Raw genomic sequence first — 25018 nt, forward strand, 5'->3', positions numbered from 1 at the left:
CTACTCAATAAGCTGGTATATTTAAGCACATTTAATATAATACTATAGTAGATTTAAGTATACTAAAGATTTGACATTGATGCACAAATTGGTTTTTCTCTTACGTTATATAGATAGAGTATCGTATCTCAAAAGCGGGTAATTTTTTGTCAACTAATTGTCAAATTAGCTCACTCATTTTTTTTAATCAGTGTTCCATATACATACGGATACAAAGTATCTTGACGTATTATTTAATAAATAAAATAAGTATCTACGCATTTATTTAAAAAGATAAAAAAATTATAAGACAAACTAAATATAGAAGTTAAAAAGGAATCACTCTCAAATTGTATGGTATAAAAAAGTTGACCCGCTTTTTTTGGAGTATTTGTATGGATACACTTTATTTATATAATCTGAGGTTTTATCTACTGTATAGTTTTAATTTTACAATTTAGTCTGAATGCAAAAGTGTACCCGTTTTTGACAGATATGTCAAGTCATACCTAAGTCGGAGAGGTCAGTTAGTTTTTTTTTTGGAATAATCCATAATTATCAGATAATTATTTTATTACATTTAGTAGTAAAAGTATTTATTTTTCATCATAATTGTAAAACGTATGAAGATATCAATGTTTGAATGACATAGGAATATTTTATGGGTCAATGGACAGTACGTGTTTGGCTTGTTTGAAACAGGCACTCATTCAAGCAAGCATAGTCAGTTACTCAGTATACGCGGCTCGGTAATGCCGTGACCACGTTTCTGTTTATTATCATTTATAAAAGATAAAAGTGTTCTAATTTCAAAACTTCAAATAATTCCATTTTGTGTATCATATTAAAAAAAAGTAAAAATTACTTTTTAAATTAAGAAAAAGGAACTATGTATATGGTAATTTTTTTATCATCGATTGGTGCAGTAGCACTTTGCCGGATAGTCATAGATTCCCTATGGAGTCCATTGGAGGAGATAACATCTTATTTAATGCCCTACTTCTTACCTTCGGAAGTGCAGCCGTTGACAAAAAAGTTTGGTGTTTGGGCAGGTGAGTCGATTGGTGAAATGTTGGGTGTTTATTTATCAATAACACATCATAGAAATTTAGGTCCAAAGCTATTAAGATCACATAAATTACTTCGTAGGTATAATTAACAATCTTTTTTATCTATATTAACGAAAATGTCGCGTTATCAATATTGTTAGGTATGCAGTACAATATATTTCATACGTGTCCGTATATGTTTGATGTCACGGTCGTACAATTCAATATAAATAAATCAGATTATTAGTGTTGTATTGTTACAAATTCAGTACACGAATGTAAACACTTTTGTTTTTAAAATTTTCAATAAAAAAATAACATATGGCTGTATAGTTAAATGACCATTACATTGCTATCTAAAAAAAAAAAAATTTGTTCACAAAAATTTTGATTTACAAAAGCATTATGTGTCTTAGATACCTAGTTTATTTTTATCTAATAAATATCAAAATATATTTAGGTCATTATCATAAATTAATTTTACTACCGGTCGCCGCCGCGACCGGCAAATTGGCCTTGATTTTTCGTGCCAATGTTTTTGTTTTTATATAGACTACCTAGTTTTTTTTTTCAACTAATAAGTATCACTTATTTTTTTTTCACTATGAAGATGTTGATTTATTATTAACACAAAATTTAATTAGAAATATTTATGAAGTAACTAAATACATAGAACATGTATAAGTCAACCTTGAAAATAACAGGAAGTATCGATCTAAGCAATTTTATATATTATATTAGTAGATTAAATTGTCACTTCATGTTAGTTTGCTTGTTAATTATACAGGTTGGAAACGTTATACTTTAGTTTTATACCTACTATCCACATTTATGTGTTGATCAAAACCAATACATCAAAAAAGATATAGTAATATGCGTGGAACGTAGATTATCAGTTGATATTTTTGTATTATTATCTTTTAGATGTTTTTTTTTTCAATGGATGATAATGGTATGGTAACTCCGGCTGCGCTAACGGTATACGCTGGCGGGGCACCAGTGAGGGATAATAGGTGAGTATGAAAAGGCAAGTCAGTCAGCCCACCGTGATGAATACATTAAGAATTCAGCACGATGGTTTCCAGGGGGAACCACGTAGAGGTCGATCTGATAAGGTATATTGCTAGCAATGGCGCGCTTTATGTTTAGATTATATGGTTTACTAGCTGTTGCCTGTGACATCGTCCGCGTTTCCGTCGTTTTTCGTAAAATAAGTAGCCTATGTCCTTCCTCACAGTTCAGTGGTTTTGATGTAACAGACACATTTCCCTTCACTGCTCTGCTCCTATTGATCGTAGCGTGATGAAAAGTATACTATAACCTGCCCAGGAGTGTGAAGAATAATTGTATCAAGTTTCATTAAAATCCGTCGAGTAGTTTTTGTTTCTATAACGAACATACAGACAGACAGACGGACAGACAAAAATTTTATTTTGATGCATTTTTGACATCAGTATCAGTATCACTAATCACCGCCTGATAGTTATTTTGGAAATATATTTCATGTACAGAATTGACCTCTCTACAGATTTATTATAAGTATAGAAAGATAAGGGACGGGAATTAACGCAATCATTTGGGTAAACTATGATAATTCCTGTTGAATATATCTATGACAATTCCATAAATTAAAAAAAAAGTATGCGATGACAGGAGAACTGTCAAAAGCGTTAAAATTTCAGACAAATTATCATACCGCAGATTAGGCAGCATGGTCTCAGACCTTAGCCTGTTCCATAACGGAACAAACTTACTAAAAAAAAAAGGTCATAAGCGTTAGCTAGGTTAAGACATTTAGAAAAGCCACGTGCACACAAAGGACCAATATCTCGAGAAATATTGTTATTTTTTTTTTACAACTTATAATGGCAAACAACCTGACGGTTCACCTGATGGAAAGTGGTAACCGTCGTCTATAGACATGAGCAGTACCATGGACATAACAGAGTATACTGTTTCGCCCACGACACCTCCCATGCGTTGCCATTCCTGAGGACTCAGGTGTTATTCCTCTGTACCCAGTAAATTCACTGCCATATCCCACCCTTCAAACCGAAACACAGCCATGCAAACACAACTGCTTCATGGTTGAAACACGAATAGGACAGAGGTAGGGGGGAAAGGGATTGTTAGTAATGGAGACTGAGAATCCCATTGCTAGCAATATACCCAACCAAGTCGACCTTCTCGCGGTTCTCCTTAGAAACTATCATGGTTAATTCGTGATGAATTCATCATGAAGGGCTAACTGGCCTGTTTTCATTCTCATCTATCACCCTTCACTGGTGCTCCGCCAGCGTATCCCGTTAGCGCAGGCGGGGTTACCATACCATTTTCACCCATCAAAAAAAAAAATAGACAACATTACTCTATTACCATTTGAAGAGTAGATTGATGAGCTTCCGCTTCCGAGGTCGAACTTTTTTTTTCTACCCACTCATTGTCCCACATCACACTAATTCTGTCCCAATACTAAGAGTGACACATAACACTAATCGTGTCTTTAAACGATGCATTTACCGACTTACCAAAGTGACCGACCTAGACCGACGGAGTAATCTCAAATCCATTGCAGGGGGGGGGGGGAAGGGAATGTTAGTAATAGAGTCTAATAGCCCCATTGCTAGCAATATACCCTCTTAGGTCGCCTTCCACGCGGTCCCCCTGGAAATTATTATTGTAAATTCTTGATGAATTCATCATGATGGGCTAACTGGCCTGTTTTCATTCTCATCTATCACCCTTCACTGGTGCTCCGCCAGCGTATCCCGTTAGCGCAGGCGGGGTTACCATTCCATTTTCAACCATAAAAAAAATCCATTGCAGGGAGTCAATGGATGCGGGTGGTTCAGGACCGTTCCTTATGGTAATCTATAGTGTAAGGGGGTATGGGATTGTTAGTAAAGCGGACTATCAGTCCCATTGTTAGCTGTATATCTAGTCAAGCAACAGCCACGGGAAAGGAAGAGGTGGTCCATTCTATGCCGGGACCATACGGCCATTTTTAATAATATATGCACCTATTTGAATCCCATTTACATTCACTTCGCGTTGCATCACTGAGTACTAGAGGCGTTTTATACATACCGACTCCAACAATGAGATATAGGCAAGGAAATGAATTTGAAATTTAGTATGTACGTGTTTGAGTTTCGACCTCGGGGCTTTTTTACAATGATCAGAACTGCCGGTTGTATTCGCACAGCAAAAACCGTTGCGAATCAAAATATATTTGTACGAGTGCATACGATTCCGCATTCCAAATTCAAATGTATCCCATCGAATGTGTCTAGGAATTCCAGAAGGCTGGCGTATACTTTGGTCAACGCATTTCCATTGCTATTCAGCGTGGAAGTCTCCTAGGCACCCTACCAGCTGGCAGTGATCTTAAGGAATTTTTTTATCTTTAACTATTTAAATTTATTCCATTAGAAACATTTATTTAGATATCTAGTAATGAAAAATTTTTTTTGACAAATAATTGACGTATATATATTAAGGTAACAAGGTATCTATGTTTCAATATACTTAAATATAATATATATTTTGTCTAAGAATTATTTCACCGTTAATTGATAATTTTTATCATTATTAAAATCACAGTTTAGCCTCACGTCACAGCTGATAGTACGTAGCAGCACTGTTTGATAAAAATTTGTCTGGTATGGTTTCTAAAATATATGTTGTAGTCAAAACTCTTAACCAGTCCAAAGTACTACTGATTAGCAGAATCATTCAAAAGTACTTTTGACCGTATGCTTTACTCAATAAAACTTTTGACGAAAATAACAGTTAAAAGTATCTAAACTAACCTAACCGCAAATTTGCAGTCAAAAGTAATAATAACCAATAATTTTCAGTTAAAACCCTATTTGACCAACCTGTTCAGTCCCCTGGAAGGGATTGTTAGTAATCTAGTTACGTCACCATCGCTACCTGACTCTAATATACCTTATCAGGTCATCCATCTACGCGGTTCCCCTTGGAAACCATCGTACTAATTTATCGTTGAATTCGTCATCGTTATTCGATTACTAATTGACCATGCCTTTTCATCCTCAAAAATCATCCTTCACTGGTGCCCAGTCTTGTGTATACCGATAGCAATAATTTTGAGTTAAATTTCATTATCATTCATAAAAAAAAACCTGTTCAGTTAAAAGTACTTTTGACTGATTTTGTTAGAACTTTTGACTGGTTAAGAGTTTTGACTGCAAAATATATAATAAATTGGTTCAAAAGTTTGATTTTTAAATCAAAACTATTTAATTGGTTAACTATTTAATTGCTATAATTTTCAAGGTTTCGAGCTCAAACTGCAAACCCACTGTATATGATTCGGGATCGAGGTCCGGATTAAATATAATTATTTCGTCATAGTCGTAGAATACCGACGGATCTGACGAAATATTACATATATAGATCCGTCAGTATTCTACGACTATGACGATTTCATTTGCTTTGTAGGCATGGATGGTTTGACATGTCACGGTTAAAATTTCATATGTTACACCAAACCATACGTCACGCTAGCTAAAGTCGCTTCACAAAGAATGCTACATATCACTTTAAATAAAATCACAAATAATAGGATTCGTTCTGCATTCGGATTTACCACACTGCGTTAAAGTGTCTATTCATTTGCTTTTATTATATAAAAAACAATTCATATTTTGCTTTTATTAGCAAATGGTAGCGACTGCGATATTAAAACATTGTAAGCAAAAATCACATTGTTGTGATTTGTCACAGGTGATATTGTACTAGGAATAAAAATAATAATTTCATTAAATGATAACGAATTAAATGTACCAATAATTATATATAAGAGCCTACTAATTTACTAGAGGCCCTGAAGGATGTAATTCGTCCCTGCACTACACTTAGCTGTCAACTGTCAAGATAGGTATCTGTGGTTATGGCGAATCGCCCTTATAAGTGGTCAGCTAGGTAAGCCACTTCCGGTCCTAATGCAAACCATAATTTATTATTTCTTCTTCCATTTGCTTGTAAATTGATTAAATGTAAAAAAAAAAAAAAACTAAATTCTCAACAAAAAGTTATGTGTATCAGCTATTATTTTGTATATGCTTGTATATATCTAGTGATCTAATTAAATTTTTTTCATAGTTTTACTATGACTGTAATCTGGGAATAATGTTTTAAAAATGACCCTTAATGGAAGATGCGCTTTAAAAAAAACAAAAAATCAATTTTGTTATTTACTTGTTTATTACAGTTACAGTATTAAAGAAGAACGTTATAAAATTATTTAATTATTATTTAATAACTTTTTAATGTTCTTTTAATAGGTATACCTACCAACAGTTTTTGTAAAAAATTCTGTTTGCGTATTTTTTGTTTGTACGCTTTGTGAGACATGGCAAAACGCAGTGAAAATGGATACAAGTTTGTGATTGGATAAAAGTTTCAAAGAAGAAAAAGTTTGACATTTGAAAAAAATATCGCATTTGACGTATCTACCATCTGATGTCTTGTCAGTTTTGTCCTACAATAACTACTTAAGGTTTTATTTTAAATAGAATTCGGGACACTCTTGAAATTTAATTCGGGAGTGTAACTTTATAGTCATAGTGTATTTATTTTTTTTTTAGTACGTTTGTTCTGTTGTGGAACAGGCTAAGGTCGGAGACCATGCTGCCTAGTCTTCAATATGATAAATTGTCTGGAATTTTAAAAGTGTATACTTTATAGTACATAGTGAATCTAGAACTTTTTTTATAATATATCTGTGCTTGGGAAGTAGATTTTCTTCACGTCGTTCTTCCAATATTACTAGACCATAAATTACTCTATCTAAGTATATTTCCGGCCTCGACAGTAGCGTATTATTATTTAAATGGACTAAGCAGTTTTAAGTGGTAATTTTTTCTCACGTTACAATTTCTACCTTGGAGCGCAGATAAAATGTTTATTTAGCAATAAAAACAGAAATGGCTGAATCGTATAACACCTGAAACGACTACTAATACGTAATTTTCTTTTTACTGGTAGAATATTTTAATAAAGTGTTTATAAAAATCACTACTAAGTATAAAACAAAGTCGTTTCCCGCTGTCTGTTCCTAAATCTTTAAAACTACGCAACGGATTTTAATGCGTTTTTTTTTAATAGATAGAGTGATTCAAGAGGAAGGTTTATATGTATAATACATGTGTAATATAGTAGAGAAACAATGATAATTTTAGAGGTTTGTAATGGGTCGGCAGCGGTATTTAGTATCAACATTGCACCCAAATTGTAAAATATAAATTAACTAGTTTTTACCCGTATTTTTATTATATAACATTTCCCGTGTGCAACTTCCACACAAACTTTCAACTCACTTTGTAAAGACCTTGTATGAAAATTTACAAGATTTTAAATTCAGCGGTTCCGCATGTGCATTGATATATGAACCAGTCAGTCAGTTTTACTTTTTCGCTTGTTTATCTCTTACTCTTTCACTCTGCAAACTTTACGACTTTGGAACATTAATAAAAAAAATTAAAACTGTTTAAATGAAAACATTCTAAAATTAAATCTGTATAAAAAAGTATATAATAAAATCTAAAGAGTTTGCATTGGCCAGTCGTCAGTAAGTATATTATAAAAAAAATGACATTTGAATACACCTATTAGTTGTTTTTTTTTAGTACGTTTGTTCCGTTGTGGAACAGGCTAAGGTCGGAGACCATGCTGCCTAGTCTTTAATATGATAATTTGTCTGAAATTTCCTATTAGCTGTATTGAAATGTCAATTTTTTTAATATATTATTATTCGGTTAGAGAATTACAAATTTGAATATGAAAATTTAATATAGATATTATACTTAAATTAAACTTTGACTTTTTGTTTTATTGTGAATAAAAAGTTTACAATAAATGTTAAGAACAATTTGCATAATGATGTCAAACAGAAACATGTCGGACACGAATAAATTTAAAACTGTACTATTTTTATAACATTTATGCAAATAAATGACAAAATAAATATATATAGTTCCTATAAATTTGACGTAATTAATTTTTACAAAATTCTATTTAATTTGCTTCAGTATGTAAGTCTTTGTGTTTAAAATTTACAATAGAAAGGAAATAATTAATATTTAAATAAACTTGTTTACAGGCTCTTTTAAACCGCCATCTTTTATATTTTTAACTATTTACAGGCGTCTAAATGAGCCGAAATTTTGTATGTATGTTTAGTATTATATATAATATAATATTATGACATCATCGTGCTAATCTGATGATGAGGACTGAAAATGGCTATAGGCAACTTGTAAACTGCGCATAATAAGTCCGTTGTGTTTGGGTTCGTTTGATTTGTCTTGACAAAAACTATGACATTGTGTCGTGCTTAGAGTGCGACGATGAAGCTTAAAGGTTAAAGAGCTTGTTTTGTTTTTATTGTTCTTTTTTTATATTATTTTATTCGTGTAAAGTAACAATAACTCAATAATTTATAATCAGCCAGATATAATACAGAGGGAGACTTTGTACAAAAGTCGATTGCTTGGGTACCTCTGTCCCACTCGTGTTTCAACCGTGAAGCAGTTGTGTTTGCATTGCTGTGTTTCGGTTTGAAGGGTGGGATATGGCGTGAATTTACTGGGTACAGAGGAATAACACCTGAGTCCTTAGGAATGGCAACGTATGGGGGGTATCATGGGTGAAATAGTATACTCTGTTATGTCCATGGTACTGCTCATGTGTATAGGCGACGATTACCACTTTCCATCAGGTGGGCCGTCAACTTGTTTGCCATTCTAAGTTGTATAAAAAAAAATCAACCGACTTCGACAACTTTGAGGTTCTCATTTCGGTTGTATTTTTTTATGTTTGTTACCTCATAACTCCGTCAGTTCTGAACTGATTTGGAAAATTATTTTATTATCTGAAAGGATATATTTTACTTACAATTTGCTCCTATAGAACATTTATCAAAATCGGTTTAGAAGTTTGGTTTTTAAATCAAAATAACTGGTTCTGACATATTTGAATTCTGTTTTTTTGTTCACGATCTTTAATTATGTAATTTATAGTTTTAAACACCGATAATAGGGGTGAAAGGGATTGTTAGCAATGGAGTTTATCAGCCTCATTGTTAGCAATATGCCCTATTAGGTCGACCTCCACGTGGTTTCCCCTGGAATCCATCGAGAACAATTCTTGTTGAATTCGTAACGATGGGCTAACTGACCTGCTTCATCTTCACCTATCATCCTTCACTGGTGTCCCGCCGGTGTATACCGACAGCGCGGGTGGGGTTACCATTCCATTATCACCCATTAAGAAACACCGATAATATCAAGACATGTTTGGGAATGTTTAAACTGTTTTGTACCTGGGTCCAAATAAATCGAATCCAATTAATATTTATGCTAATAGTAAGATATAATCATTGACGTCTGATGAATAGGTACTGTTCTAGTGTACTTATTTGGATACACTCGACGCTCGTCCTTTTTAAACATGGTTGAAGAATTCTAAATAGATTTGTTTATTGTCTTGTTGATCCAGACAGTTTTTGTGTGAAATGTTTATTCTATTTCTCTCTATGTAAACGAAGTCTTGGGGTTGATTTCTAGTTGGGCGGATTTAGGAAGCTTTTCTGAATTAATTAGGGCCCGCAATTTTGGGTTTACGATGTTCATTATGGAATTTAACATATTTTCATTGCCTGTTCGCTGCCTGGCTTCTCATTACACAGGATATTGTGGCTTGATGACCAGATAATTGGGATGACTGTGTGGCTCTATATCATTACCACTATTAACTGTCCACTGCTGAACATAGGCGTCTCCTTATTGGGGAGGTTTTGCCAATAGTCGCCATGCTTGGCAGGCGAGTTGGCAACCGTAGTTAGGCTTTGCTGATGTTTTAAAAGGGACGCTATCCATTCTTCGATCATTAAGTTCCTTCATTCGCCTCTTAGGACATCCACGGGAAAGGACCTGGAAGGAGGTGACCTATGGTGACATATGGCGGGACCTATTATTTATTACGGTATTCATAGTGATTTCGAAGTCTCGTTTCTCATAGTACAGAGAAGTTATACCTACATAGGTATGATGATGCAAATCTAGCTATGCACGGCGGTAAAAGTTCAAAAGGACGCGGTCTCTCGACCTACATAGACAACGGCAATCAAGACGATAGTTAGGTACACAAAAGCCTCGTTCTCTATGGCACATCGTTGCATAAGCCATAGAAAAAAGCTATTGCAGACATGTTAATGTTGTATTATGTAAGAGCATAGTAAATAATTGAAATCAGCACAAAGAAGTACCATCATGTCGAAAAAATCATCCTCGTGAGTGGACGCCACAAGCGAGAATGATATCGTTGGAAGTCAGTCTATTTTTAATCGCCTTAAACATATTCTGCTCTAGGTTCAGGAATTATCAATGCATGGCACCGCTCTCTCAAAAATTTTTTTGACGATTTTGGGGGAAAAAGCATATAACATATAAAATTTGCTTCGTGTCAAGAAATTTATGAAAATCTTTGCTGATATGATTAGGGTTTAGACAAAAGCGTTATCCTTCTCCATACACTTCGCTCCATATTACATTATTACACATTTTGTCATAACTTTTGTAATGACTGTTTCACGTCAGTAATGACAAAATGTGTGAAACCATTGTAATATTACCGTATCACCTTATTGTACCACATTTTGAGCAATAAAATTCATTCATTCATTCACAAGAAACTTGACAACTTCTAGAAGTAGGTTGTGTTCCTAGAATTTGCTTTTCATTATGAACATGAAGGAATAACACCTGAGTCCTCAGGAATGAGGGGTATCATGGGCGAAACAGTATACTCTGTTATGTCCATGGTACTGCTCATATACATTCGCCTATGTTACGGTTACCACTTTCCATCAGGTGGGCCGTCAGCTTGTTTGCTATTCTAAGTTATATAAAAAAAAAAACATAAAGAAATTTGTTTATCTTTTTTTAACAACAGAAGGTTGAAATAAAGTTTACATCACCCGGATTTCACACGCTCTTTACATCTCCCAGACGTGTAGTATTATATTACCTGTGCCCAAACTAAGACTGGCCTTGAATTTATGATCAAAACAAATCGTTACATTATCTTAGTTTGGAGAAACTGGATTTGAATTATTTATTGTTAGTACTATTTGTCCAAGATGTACTAGTTGTGGTTGTAATAAATTCAACAGAGATTGGATGAGCTAGCGAATCATTCGACTAACTGAGGCAGTAGATCGGGTACGTTTATGTTGACCAGCACATTCTTGAATCAGTTGACTTGACTAAAAAAATGTAAATTCTATAAAAAAACCGACTTCAATTCTAACAGAAACACTTATTTTTATTTTAAAAACTAAACTAATGTACCGATTTTGATAGAATTTCTCTGGGACTAATCTGTAAGTATATCCTTTCAGATAAAAAAGTATTTTCCAAATCGCTTTAGAACTGGCAGAGTAATGAGGTAATAAACATAAAAGAGTATAACCGAATTGGAAAGCACCCTCTTTGTAAAGTCAGTTATTAAAAGCCCTATGGGCTAGATTTTATCCTGGCTGATTCTTACTACCATTATATATATATTCTTTATTTCAAATAGTACCTTTCTATCTATCTATCTATCCATTTAAAAGCTGCGCTCTTGTTGGTGGAGCTCTTGCCACTCACTACGATTTTCAGCGAGTCTCTTCACCTTTTGATACGACACGACACCAACTCCTTCCTTGATCTGCCTGATGCAACTATGTCTGGGTCTCCCTCTTCCTTCTATCTTACCTTCTATTATAATGTTCATAAGTTCGTCGTGTCGTATCAAGTGTTCTAACATTTTTCCCCTTCTGTCCTAAATATTTCTAAAAAATTGTTTTTTTTCCTTAACCCTAAGCAGGACCTCCTCATTGCTAATTCGATCCCTCCAGCTAATTTTCTCCATCCTTCTCCAGCACCACATTTCAGTGTACCTATACTTTAAAAAAAAATACTATTAGTTCTGTTCACTAGAAATTGTTGATCAGTCTAGGTAATTAAATCTGGAACTAATTATAATGAGCAAGCAATTTTTTTTATTCATAGACTGTTTGAATATGTATTGTATTAATGAGGCCACATTTTAGTCAAGTATTTACATATAATTTTTACTTTGTATTTTTTTTTATGTTTCTTTTATTTATTTTTTGTTCATTCCTGTTTTTGTAGCTTCATATGTAATGCTTCTATCTGTCTTGTTACTATTTGTTGAAACCTATTAGTGGCTCAGTTTGTAATCTTGGACTATATCTATTTACACTAGCATAGCCTTGGTTTTCCTTTAAATAAATAATTAAATTATAAAAGGTCAGTCCGTCCAGTGGGTACTATGGATAAACTAATATTTTTTTGTAATTTTACATATATGTATAGAATTTCACATTACGGAACAGAGTAGATACAAAGTATCCGCTCCGTATATCACATACATACATTACGTATATGTGAAATTTCACACATCTGTAAAGTGAGGACTGTGATGTGAATGTGTGAAACAAAAATATTTATTACCATTAGGTAATATTTTTAGTAGAAAACATCAAAAAAATTGATATTTGAGGATTTGCAAAAGATCATAAAGTTTGACTGCGTGTATGTTGTTGGAATTTGTATTTCTATATTATAAAATCGCCTTTTAATTTTATAATATATTTATTTTAATTATATCTATACACGTACTTGCACATTGGACACTTGTAACGGAAGAGAGTGAGGGCAATTTTAGAGTTGCCATATTATAATATTAAATTTAGTGTTTCCAACAAATATATATATATATAATATTTGGATATTAGTTACATAATCACGTTTCAATGGCTGAACCTTAGGGCTGTACAGAACCGTTAGAGATAGAAATTTGAAAATAAAATAAAAGCCACAATAAGTAGTATGATGTAAAATGTAGATTTTTAAAGAAATGTCAAATTTGAAAAAACTCTAGATTCGTAAATTTGCCATAGAGGTGACGATATGATGTATATAATAAAATGTACCAACATATAACATACAATAAGGTATGACCTTGAGGTTCCTTTAATGTTATAATGTTGTGTAGTACAAAATAAATAAACATATATGTGTAAGACCATATTTACCTTTACCATGATGTATTGCAAAAGATTAGCGATAGCCATAAAGTAAAATAAATAAATAAACATTGCTGGATAATTGCTGTCAGTCTTAATTTTTAACATGTTTTGTATTACGTAAAAGCGATTAGCACTTTGGTGCTGCATCTATGGAACGACCAACATATGAGTAAATCACTTGTGTAGACAGTCGCGTCCCTCTTAAAACATCACATAAACTTCCCTAGAAATCATCCTGGTTAATTTTTGATTAATTCACGACTGACCAACTGATCTGCTTTATCTTTGCCTATCATCCGTCACTGGTGCCCTCCAGTGTACATCGATAGTGAATTCGAGATTTCCATTCTATTTTTATACTTTAAATTTTTTTTTTAATTTTTTTAAGTACGTTTGTTCCGTTGTGGAAGAGGCTAAGGTCGGAGACCATGCTGCCTTAAAAATTTTATAAGCTTAAAAAAAAAATAAGAGTACAAAGTAATCTTGTTTTTTTTTATATAAATATCAATGTTTGGCAAGGTAGCAACATTATCTGTACCGAGAGTAAAATTGCGCATTGTGGTGGAAGGTATAATTAGGGAGATCATTTCGAAGTGAAGGGTGGTGCTGGTGTATGGGTCTATCTTTAAAGCCAGCATCATCCTTGATCCTATTTTCAACTGCCAAAACCGCGACTAGGTACACCACTATTTAAATTATTGTCATTAGTTATGGTGCTTAGTTCAACGACATTGTACACTGTTAACCTCAGTTAACAGTGTAATTTTGTCTCATTTTGCACTGCGCCTGGTGCTGCGCAGCTTGTGTTGCCATAACAATAAAATTAATTTACGGCGGTGGTAAAATTATATCGCTGTTCCATTTATGAATATAAGGTACTAGGGGGGAAAGGGATGGTTAGTAATGGAGACTGAGAATCCCATTGCTAGCAATATACCCAACCAGGTCGATCTCCTCGCGGTTCTCCCTGGAAATTGTCACGGTTAATTCCTGATGAATTCATCATGATGGGCTAACTGACCTGTTTTCATTCATCATCTATCACCCTTCACTGGTGCTCCGCCAGCGTATCCCGTTAGCGCAGGCGGGGTTACCATACCATTTTCACCCATAATATATATATATATATATATATATATATATATATATATATATATATATATATATATATATATATATATATATATATATATATATATATATATATATATATATATATAGTACATTTTAATTTTTGCCATTGTGATCTTTTATACTTCCATTGCCTTATACTATCATTTTATAGGCCCTAGGTATTAACTTTACGATATCTCGTGGTTTAAGATATACATAACATAGTCTTCTGGATCCTGCGCAGCCATTTTTAGAAGGCTCATACGCATTATTTAATCAGCAAAATTATTTACTTGCAGCCGTAACGGGCAGTTCGGACGGCATCGGTAAACAGTACGCTTTGGAGCTGGCGCGGCGGGGCTGCAACGTGATACTCATCAGTCGGAACCCTGACAAACTGAGGGCGGTCGCTGACCAAATTGGTAAATATATTCAACTTGGATATGTGATAAAAATGTGGGAACAGCCAAAAATGACTTCTGACTATCCTATCAGGGATTGCAGACGTGAGCATATTTTATTTTTAAAATGTATACTTTTTGGTATGGGGACAGTGGCGAATTTAACAGCAGGCTGTGTAGACTGGAGCCTGAAGCGATAGAATATAGGGGGCGACAAATTTAGAGCCATTTTTTTTTATAATCATTAAGTTACACTTAACTTCATTGCGAGCACAGAATATCATGGAAAGGCCACAGTGTTACAAGCTTTTTTGCCTGAAAAAAAACCTTCTTTCTATAATAATAAAACACTTTCATTGATGAAAAATTGTAGTTAATATAGCTAAAAATATCTGATTCTAGAGATATCAAAAGTATCTGATTATAGAGGTCGGTAGGAGAAGCAAAATTTAAATAGTCTGAAGGTTTGAAGGGTGGGATATGGCGTGAATTTACTGGGTACAGAGGAATAACACCTGAGTCCTTAGAAGTGGCAACGCATGGGGGGTATCATGGGCGAAACAGTATACTCTGTTATGTCGTTGTCTGTTATTGTCTATAGGCGACGGTTACCACTTTGCATCAGGTGGGCCGTCAGCTTGTTTGCCATTCTAAGTTGTATAAAAAAAAGTATTTTAGTAACAAGTATTGCAAATACAAAAGGGGAAAAGAACCGGACTCCATGCTCGGTTACACACGTATATTTTAATGTAAAACAGTACAATTATTAAAATTTTATTACTACATTAACACACGAACCGTGGACCGATCATTGTGACCGGTGTTTTATATTCATTATTTAATATCTCTGAAATTTATTGCTATAGCTAAATTTTTGTGACTTTTCATTTGCCACTTTTTACTGCGTTATGCGAAAAAATTACAATAAAAAAAAAAAAATATAATTATCACTTCGTGGTTTGTATACTTAGAACTGCGGAAACAAATTTCGGAGATATTAAGTAATGAATTTAAAATACCGGACCGCGGTTCGAGTGTTAATACGTAATATAATAAAAAGTATTTCTAATAAAAAAAAATACTTCCTAGAAAAATAATTTTTGACAACCCAAAAATAATGTTTACATTCCAGACAAATTATCATATTGAAGACTAGGCAGCATGGTCTCCGACCTTAGCCTGTTCCACAACGGAACAAACGTACTAAAAAAAAATAATGTTTACAAGTTTGTGAAGAAACTAAGAATAAATTTCGCGCGTTTTTTTCCGCGAATGCATATTCATAAAATTCCCATTATGTTACACAATATTAAATTATTGTACCTAAATTTTGCATGCTATTGTTTTAGCAAAACACGCATGTTCATAACATATTGTTTTTGATGGGTGTACCTAAATGGCATGGTAACCACGCCCGCGTTCTCGGTTTACACTGGCGGGGCAACAACAACTTTTGATATGTATAGATTAAAAATTATGTAGGTATAAACTACTAGAGTTTTACTAATTTATGACTATTTTTTTTTCTATTGTATTGAGAATCTATGATGGGAGGGCCTGCCTTATTATTTTCTATAATTTCAAATTTTGATTGTTCATTGTTGGACGTAGATTTCTTATTAGTTGCGGAGTTAATTTCTGAACTTTGTTTTTTTATTTAGATTGGCAAACAACTTGGGTGCAATGGCAAACAGCTTCGCACGGGTAGATAGAATTTTCGAAAAAAAAAAAAATATATATATATATATATATATATATATAATATATATATATATATATATATATATATATATATATATATATATATATATATATATATATATATATATATATATATATATATATATATATATATATATATATCCAGAGAGGGAGCACAAGGTGAAGACAAAAATAATAATCGCTGACTTCAGCCTGGGTGCTGAAGTATACCCGAAGATAGAGCAGGAGCTGAAGGATATACCTATAGGAATATTAGGTAAGCCTGGTGTATGCTTTATAAATGTTATTATATATACATTATAAGGTACATATATACAGATATTCCTTATTGCATTAAAACATACAGTAATAACAACAAATTAATAACACAAGTTAGCAAAGGCGAACTTATCTTTAAAAGAGATTTCTCCCAGTCAACATAACACAGTGGCATAGGAAGTATTGAGTGAGCAGTAGTAGTGCTAAACGGAAAGTAAAATAAATATTTACATAAATAACAAATCATAAATATATACACATTAATATGTATATACAATATCTAATTGTAACATACATCAGTAATACTCAAGTTGAAAATACTGCCTTGCCAACAGACAGTTGAGGACGCAGGAATCTCCCACGTGTACATAGTTATTTTCTGATCCGAGTCAACTTAGAGACTTTGGCACTTTTCTTTATTCACTGGTTGGCTTACCATAATATCATTTTTGTATTTTCTATTTTATTATAGATGATTAAATAATAAATAAAAATAATAATAATAAATAATCTTTATTTACTACTCACAAGGAATATTTTACATTGTATGACTATTTAGTATTTTAACTTAAAATTATTATCCTTGTGAGAGTCTGGTGTCTGAACTAGGTCGAAACCTGTACTACAGACCTCCAGGCTCTACTGAACGTCAACACTAATGATACTCAATCATGACATGACATGATAATCAATCTATTTGTTTTTGTTTACATTTTAGTGCTTTTTATTTTTGTGATTTTAGTATTATGTATAGAATTTGTTAAGTATTGATAGAGGTATAGCCAAAGTTCTAGACAGAGTACGAGTATAAGAATAATTATTTTATCAATATTACAGGGTACAGAGGAATAACACCTGAGTCCTCAGGAATGGCAACGCATGGGGAGTATAATAGGCGAAACAGTATACTCTGTTATGTCCATGCTACTGCTCATGTCTATAGGCGACGGTTACCACTTTCCATCAGGTGGGCCGACAACTTGTTTGCCATTCTAAGTTGTATAAAAAAAAAATAAAGACAGGCTACATTACATTCCAGGTACACGAACAAAGTCACGGGCACAGCTGATGTGTATAAATATGTGCTTGCTAATCGATTAGTCAATAGGTTCATGAACTTTTCTAAATATCTCAATACAAATATTATGTAGGAGTAATTCAATCCAAGTTTTTACATCGACCGCGAGACATAACATTTCTAAATCGACCTCTCCGACCGAAGTGGCCTGCTTAGTTAAAGCGAAGCTACAAGCTTCTTATAGAATTTTTTTCTTTTTTTTTTATAAAACAGTAAATGTTATACAAGCTGACGGCCCATCTGATAAAAAAAACACTAACTGTTGCCCATAGACATGAACAGAGTAGCGCGGATGTCACAGAATACTTTGTAATGTCTATGGTAACTGTCACGTGTAGGGGGGAAGGCAATAGTAACGCGAACTGCCAGTCTCATTGCTAGCAATATATCTTGTCAGATCGATTTCCACGTGGTCCCCCTCTAGTGATCATCGTGCTATATTCCAGGTGTGTTCATCACAATGGGCTAACGGACCTGTTATTTATTCTAACCTATCATTCCTTACTGGTGCCTCACCAGTGTATATCGTTAACGTAGGCGGGGTTACATTACCACCCATTAAAAAAACTCTCATGGGTGATAGTTTTTTTTTAATGAGGACTATGGTGTCCGTACCCTATAATTTAATGATTCTTCAAACCGAAAAGCCAATATTGTTACGAGTTTTAGTTTTATACAACTTACAATGGCAAACAAGCTGACGGCCCACCTGATGGAAAGTGGTAGCCGTCGCCTATGGACAAGAGCAGTACCATGGACATAACAGAGTATACCTCCCATGCGTTGCCATTCCTGAGGACTCAGGTGTTATTCCTCTGTACCCAGTAAATTCACGCCATACGCCACTCTTCAAACCGAAACGCAGCCATGCAAACACAACTGTTTCACGGTTGAAACACGAACGGGACAGAGGTACCCAAGCAAACGACTTTTGTACAAAGTCTCCCTCTGGTGAATAAATTGGATTGAATAGTTCATAGTCGTGTCGCGCAGAAATTCTTTGAAATCCTATCAAGACATACTTCGAAGTGTGATTATTGTAACTGTTAACAATTTTGGTAGACTGTTTATTTACTCGAACGAATCGTGTCGAACGGTCGCTAACGATATATGTCGCAATTGCTTACTTTGCGCGTCTGTAAGATCCACTACACTGTTTGCTGTCACATTAGTATTTGTTTTTATTTTCGTACTGGTCGTCTGTAAGATGGTTTGAGGACTGAGCAAATATTGAGACACTTGTTAAAAATGCCTGACAATTTCCATCCGAATCGTATTTTAATTTTAATTTTGTGACAACGACCTGTGATGAAATATATGTTGAAATAAAACCAAATACGATGTGTTAACTAACACAACCTTTGGGGGGAAAGGGATTGTTTTTTTTTTTTTTTTTTTGATGGGTGAAAATGGTATGGTAACCCCGCCTGCGCTAACGGGATACGCTGGCGGAGCACCAGTGGAGGGTGATAGATGAGAATGAAAACAGGCCAGTTAGCCCATCATGATGAATTCATCAGGAATTAACCATGATAGTTTCCAGGGGGAACCGCGAGGAGGTCGACCTGGTTGGGTATATTGCTAGCAATGGGATTCTAAGTCTCCATTACTAATAATCCCTTTCCCCCCCGGAAAGGGATTGTTAGCAATGGAGTTTGACAGGCCCATTGCTAACAATATATCCTATCAGGTCGACCTCCACGTGGTTCCCCTGGAAACCATCGTGAACAATTCGTGTTGAATTCGTCAAGATGGGCTTACTGACCTGCTTCATCCTTACCTATTATCCTTCACTGGTGTTCCTCCGGTGTATACCGGTACCATTATTATGAAGTATACCGATACCATTACCATGGTGGGATTACCATTCAATTATCATCCAATAAGACTAACACAACCTCTCACAAAATTTGTTTTTATTTAGAAACAAAAATTACAAAAAAGTAAATTTAAAATTCTCAAAGGATAAGCAGGCTTAAGTGGCAACGGGCTGGTCACATTGTTCAAAGAACCGACAATCGAAGGGGAAGTAAGGTTCTTGAATGGCGACCTAGTACGGGCAAACGCAGTGTAGGACGACCCCCCACTAGATGGAGTGACGACCTGAAATGCATTGCAGGGAGTCACTGGATGCAGGTGGCTCAGAAGCATGGGGGAGGCTTATGTCCAACAGTGGACGGATAATGGCTGAAATGATGATGTCGAATTAAAATTCTCGGAAAAACGAACAATCTGTATCAACGACTCTACACAGCGCATGGTGTGCACCTATTATGTAGAAAAAGTAAAAAAAATTCAAAAATCGAATTGCATCGACAATTCTAAGGAGTACAAGATGTGTTGTAACTTTTTTTTCTTAGATTATGAAAAATAAAAATTTCCGGTTGGGCAAAATTAAAAAATGAAATTTGCTGTTTTAGTTTGAGTATTGGTGTTCTGGGTTATGCAATCAGATGTTCGCTACCTGGTTCCTCGAAACACGGTGTCCTAGCTTGAGAAGCAGGCAATAGGTGTAATTTTGTAGCATTTATCATCTTGTTTATTTATTTTATACAACTTTATTGACAAAAGAAAATATGGTACAAAAGGTGGACTTAATGCTGGTAGCATTCTTAACCCTTCTTTTCATACTGGTGGAAATTTCCATCACAACATTGAATGCCCAAAAATTATATAAAAGAACAAGTTCACTTTAAGTTGATCGTGTCTGGATACCTTTTTAATGTCCATTGCAGAAAAAAAAACATACCAGAGGATGATTTGTACAAAAGTTGATTGCTTGGGCACCTCTGTCCCATTCGTGTTTCAACCGTGAAGCAGCTGTGTTTGCATGGCTGTGTTTCGTTTTGCAGGGTGGGCATATGGCGTGAATTTACTGGGTACAGAGGAATAACACCTGAGTCCTCAGGAATGGCAACGCGTGGGGGGTATCATGGGTGAAACAGTATACTCTGTCATGTCCATGGTACTGCTCATGTCTATAGGCGACGGTTGCCACTTTCCATCAGGTGGACCGTCAGCTTGTTGCCATTCTAAGTTGTATAAAAAAAAATAGCTGTCAAATTTATTTTTTTAACCATTTTTCCTTTAATTTTGTACATGAATCATATCACCTTGATTTATTTCACCAATAAAAAAAAATCATGCAAAGAAGGCTTAATATCAATTGTCGATTTTTTTGCCTCATTACAGTGAACAATGTCGGTATGAATTATGATTATCCTATGCGATTATGTGAGCTGCCGTCCTCTAAAATGTGGGACGTGATCAATGTGAACGTGGGCGCCGTGACCGCAATGTCCAGGATGGTGTTGCCCGGGATGGTCAGCAGGGGGCGCGGCGCAGTCGTCAACGTGTCGTCCGGCTCTGAGCTGCAGCCGCTACCGCTGATGACCGTGTATGCTGCCACAAAAGTATGCATTGACTGATTCAATATTATTTTTATAGTTAGTTCTAGTTTTCTGTGAGTTTTTTTTTTTTATAGGTGAAAATGGTATGGTAACCCCGCTTGCGCTAACGGGATACGCTGGCGGAGCACCAGTGAAGGGTGATAGATGAGAATGAAAACAGGCCAGTTAGCCTATCATGACGAATTCATCAGGAATTAACCATGATAGTTTCCAAGGGGAACCGCGAGGAGGTCGTCCTGGTTAGGTCTCGTTGCTAGCGATGGGATTCTCAGTCTCCATTACTAACAATCCCTTTCCCCTGTTTTCTATAAGTTCAGATGCTTTCGATAGGACAAATGTAAACTAACTGGCCGTGACAGTTCCGGCATAGAATAAGCCACCCATTCCTTTCCCGAGTGGGTGTCGTAAGAGGCGACTAAGGAAGCTTATGGTGGAGGGATGGACAGCAGGATTCCTCTAAAAACATGTATAAAAGCCTAACTGAGGTTGCCATATTAATAATATAAACAAACTATATTAATAATTGCAGGCGTACGTCCGCAGCTTCACCCTCGCGCTGCGCGAGGAGTACGCTTCCAAGGGCATCTACATCCAGCACCTGTCGCCACTCTTCGTCTCCACGAAGATCAACTCGTTCTCGCAGCGGCTGATGGAGGGCAACCTACTCGTGCCTGACGCTGCCACGTTCTCGAGACACGCCGTCGAGACTCTCGGCAAAGTACACAATACTACGGGATTCTGGATCCATGGTATACAGGTGGGTGGTGGTTTTTTTTTTATGGGATGATAATGGAATGTAATCCAGCTTCCGCTATCGGTATACGCTTGTGGGGCACTAGTGAGAGATGATAGGTGAGGATGAAATCAGGTCAATTGGTCCATTGTGACAAATTCAATATCTTATATATAAAATTCTCATGTCACGGTGTTTGTTACCAAACTCCTTCGAAACGGCTTTACCGATTTTCATGAAATTTTGTGTGCATATTGGGTAGCTCTGAGAATCGGCCAACATCTATTTTTCATACCATTCAATGATAAAGGTGACCCTAACCAATATTTTTATTTTAATGGACTACAAAAAAAATATTCTCCAAATAATGTATATGGCAAAACAACGTTTGCTGGGTCAGCTAGTAATTATATAATATTGATATAACAGTGATAATGGAATGGTAACCCCACCCGCGCTATCGGTATACACCGGCGGGGCACCAGTGAAGGATGATAGGTGAGGATGAAACAGGTCAGTTAGCCCATCGTGACGAATTCAACAAGAATTGTTCACGATGGTTTCCAGGGGGAACCACGTGGAGGTTGACCTGATAGGGCATATTGCTAGCAATGGGGCTGTCAAACTTCATTGCTAACAATCCCTTACCCCCATATTTTCTATTATATGTATACATATTTCAGACGTTCGATAACCCTAAAGGTGTCACACGCGTCTTTAGGGTTGTCAAATGTAAAAAAAAAATTAAAGAAAAGTTGAATGTACTGTGATTTTATGTGTTCCAGTATTTTTTTATAAAACTGGCTCCGGAGTGGATGAGGACGAAGATCGGTCTGCACATGAACAAGGGGTTCTGGAGAGAGTACAGGCAGAACCAAGTTAAATCGAATTAATAGGTACAATGTTAGTCATAAACTGGCTATCTTATTCGTAAAAATATCAAATCTCTCATAAAATAAACTTATTTTAGCTATTGATCTGTTTTGTCTCTTTCTTCTACATTAACTTCCCAATTTGAAAGAAAGTGACAAAACAGTGCAATAGTTAAAAGATGTCTGTAGGATATTTTAGTTTTTATGAATAAGATTGTTAGAACGTAGTAGGAAATGTCTGCGTGTGCGCTGCACCGAAATATAACAAAACAAGAATATGATTGTAAATATAACGAAATTTTGCTCCACAAAAAAAAAATCTTTATTTCAAACAGTGAATTATAAAATTGATTAACAACGGTCCCCATATGGGTCGAGCCTGTATCTGGGGAACCTATTAAATACCAACTACAATGGTGATAAAACCGATTTAGATGAAATCTCTTTTCAATTCAAATTAAAAGTATATCCTTTCAAACAAAGAAAAAATAATTTACCAAATCGGTTTATAATTGACCAAGTTCTGAGGCAAAAGCATAAAAAAAAACACTCTAATTGGTAACATCCTGCTCTCTGACATCGGTACGACCTTTATAATGGGCATCCTCAGCTGCTGTCATCCGCATAACAATGCACGTCACCTCAGGACAACATATCACTAATATGCAGTAGGAACAACCTCGAGGATAGCACAGAGTCCTGCGGGACACCAGCGTTAATGTCCATGCTTTCGGATCAGCAACCATCAACAGCGGTTTTTATGCATCTGCCGGACAAAAAACTGGCGACCCATTCGCAAAAGTTGTCGGGAAGTCCATAGTAGGGCAATTTCGATAGAAGACCCCGATGCCGGACCCGGTCAAAGCCTTTGATTATTGGCATAGGTTACAATATCAATGTAACCTATGTCTAGTTGCGAGTCATATAAAACTACTCCCACTTGAAAGTTTTTGTAAAGGACTACGCACGAATTTATGAGGTTGAAGTGGCCTTAAATGTTTTGTTGTGTACTTATCATCATATCAGCCTCTAACTGTCCACTGCTGAACATAAGCCTCTCCCTTGAGGGGGTTTGCCAGTAGTTGCCACGCTTGGCAGGCGGATTGGCAACCTCAATTAGACTTTGGAGATGTTTTAAGACGTATACTGTTGCCTTAAAATAATACTTAAAATAATAGAGAATAGAAGAGGCAAAATGCTGGGCCACCTTATACGACATGACGATTTTTTTAAGAGCATAGTAGAAGGAAAAATAGAGGGCAAAAGAGGAAGAGGAAGACCGAGGAATAACTACATGGGACAGATAAAGGGAACACTAGGTGTCACGTCGTATAGGGAGATAAAGGATATGGCCTGGGATAGAGCTGGCTGGAAGAAGATGCATGAATTAGTTGCACCGACAAGAGGAAACTCTTAAATGAAAAAAAAAAACTGTTGCCTATCTTCGCCCTCCCTTAGTCACCTATTACGACGCTGCGGGAAAGGAGAGGGTGGCCTATTCTATGCCGGGACCACACGGCAGTTATGTACTTATAAAGTAGGTAAATAAATAACAATAAATAAATACACTACCAGCGAGTGTAGCGGTTTCAGGAAATAATACTCGTATTGGAAATGGAAGGAAGGAATGCGGTGAAGGTGGTGGTATACATTCTAGTAGAAAAAAAAAACAATAACAAATGGAGTAGTTGAATTAATATTAATTAAATTTGGATAGTCGACTATTGTCTATGTGGTGACCGTAGACTCAATTTGTCATTTTTTTTTTATTATAATCAGTATTTAAAAGTGCCAAGTGCGGTACGTTCAGAAATTAGAAATGGCCATATCTTTTATGGGTCGATCTTTTGATACATTTTGACTGACAATTTAGCGAATTAATTTAAATAAATCTACTGATTAGTTGAATGTAAACGAAGTCCCATACTCACCTAAGTCTGCTCAATGTCTGAAAGGTAATAATAAAGTCTGTAAGATCAATTAATGGTACCGAATGAGATTTCTTTTGAGTTCCGTACCAAATATTAGAAAGCGACCTCTATGCTTGTTAATGAATTTTATATGCAAGTTGAGATATTGTGGAAACGGATTCAATAGTTAATGTTTTATTAAGTTTTATTTTTGTATATAAATAAATATTATTATTTTCTTTTTGGTACTTTTATTTCACGTGGAAACAACAGAATCTGTTTTGATGTATCATTGTGTAATGGTTTATTATGATTGTATTGTGTTTAGAATATTACTTGTAGAAAAATAATAATTTTCGAGTTACG

At 35.2% G+C, this 25018-nt stretch overlaps 1 protein-coding gene across 1 annotated transcript; it reads left to right on the forward strand.

Annotated features, from left to right (window-relative positions):
* Positions 1-698: 698 nt before the first annotated feature.
* On the forward strand, positions 699-24893 carry LOC113510435 (inactive hydroxysteroid dehydrogenase-like protein 1). The gene is made up of 6 exons (XM_052901932.1): positions 699-1031; positions 14568-14690; positions 16537-16647; positions 20920-21140; positions 21667-21894; positions 22656-24893. Exons 1-6 carry the CDS (start codon positions 869-871, stop codon positions 22761-22763), a joined length of 954 nt encoding a protein of 317 aa, XP_052757892.1. The 5' UTR covers positions 699-868; the 3' UTR covers positions 22764-24893.
* The last annotated feature ends 125 nt before the right edge of the window (positions 24894-25018 follow it).

Source organism: Galleria mellonella, unplaced genomic scaffold (assembly GCF_026898425.1).
Source record: "Galleria mellonella isolate WM207_F2 unplaced genomic scaffold, CSIRO_AGI_GalMel_v1 utg83, whole genome shotgun sequence".
NCBI lineage: Eukaryota > Metazoa > Arthropoda > Insecta > Lepidoptera > Pyralidae > Galleria > Galleria mellonella.

Excerpts from the sequence above, each read along its gene's own strand:
- LOC113510435 (XM_052901932.1), top strand. The coding sequence starts at position 869 with ATGTATATGGTAATTTTTTTATCATCGATTGGTGCAGTAGCACTTTGC. Across the intron at positions 14,691-16,536 it reads GGCGGTCGCTGACCAAATTG|AGAGGGAGCACAAGGTGAAG; the intron begins GTAAATATATTC and ends ATATATATCCAG. Across the intron at positions 21,141-21,666 it reads CCGTGTATGCTGCCACAAAA|GCGTACGTCCGCAGCTTCAC; the intron begins GTATGCATTGAC and ends TAATAATTGCAG.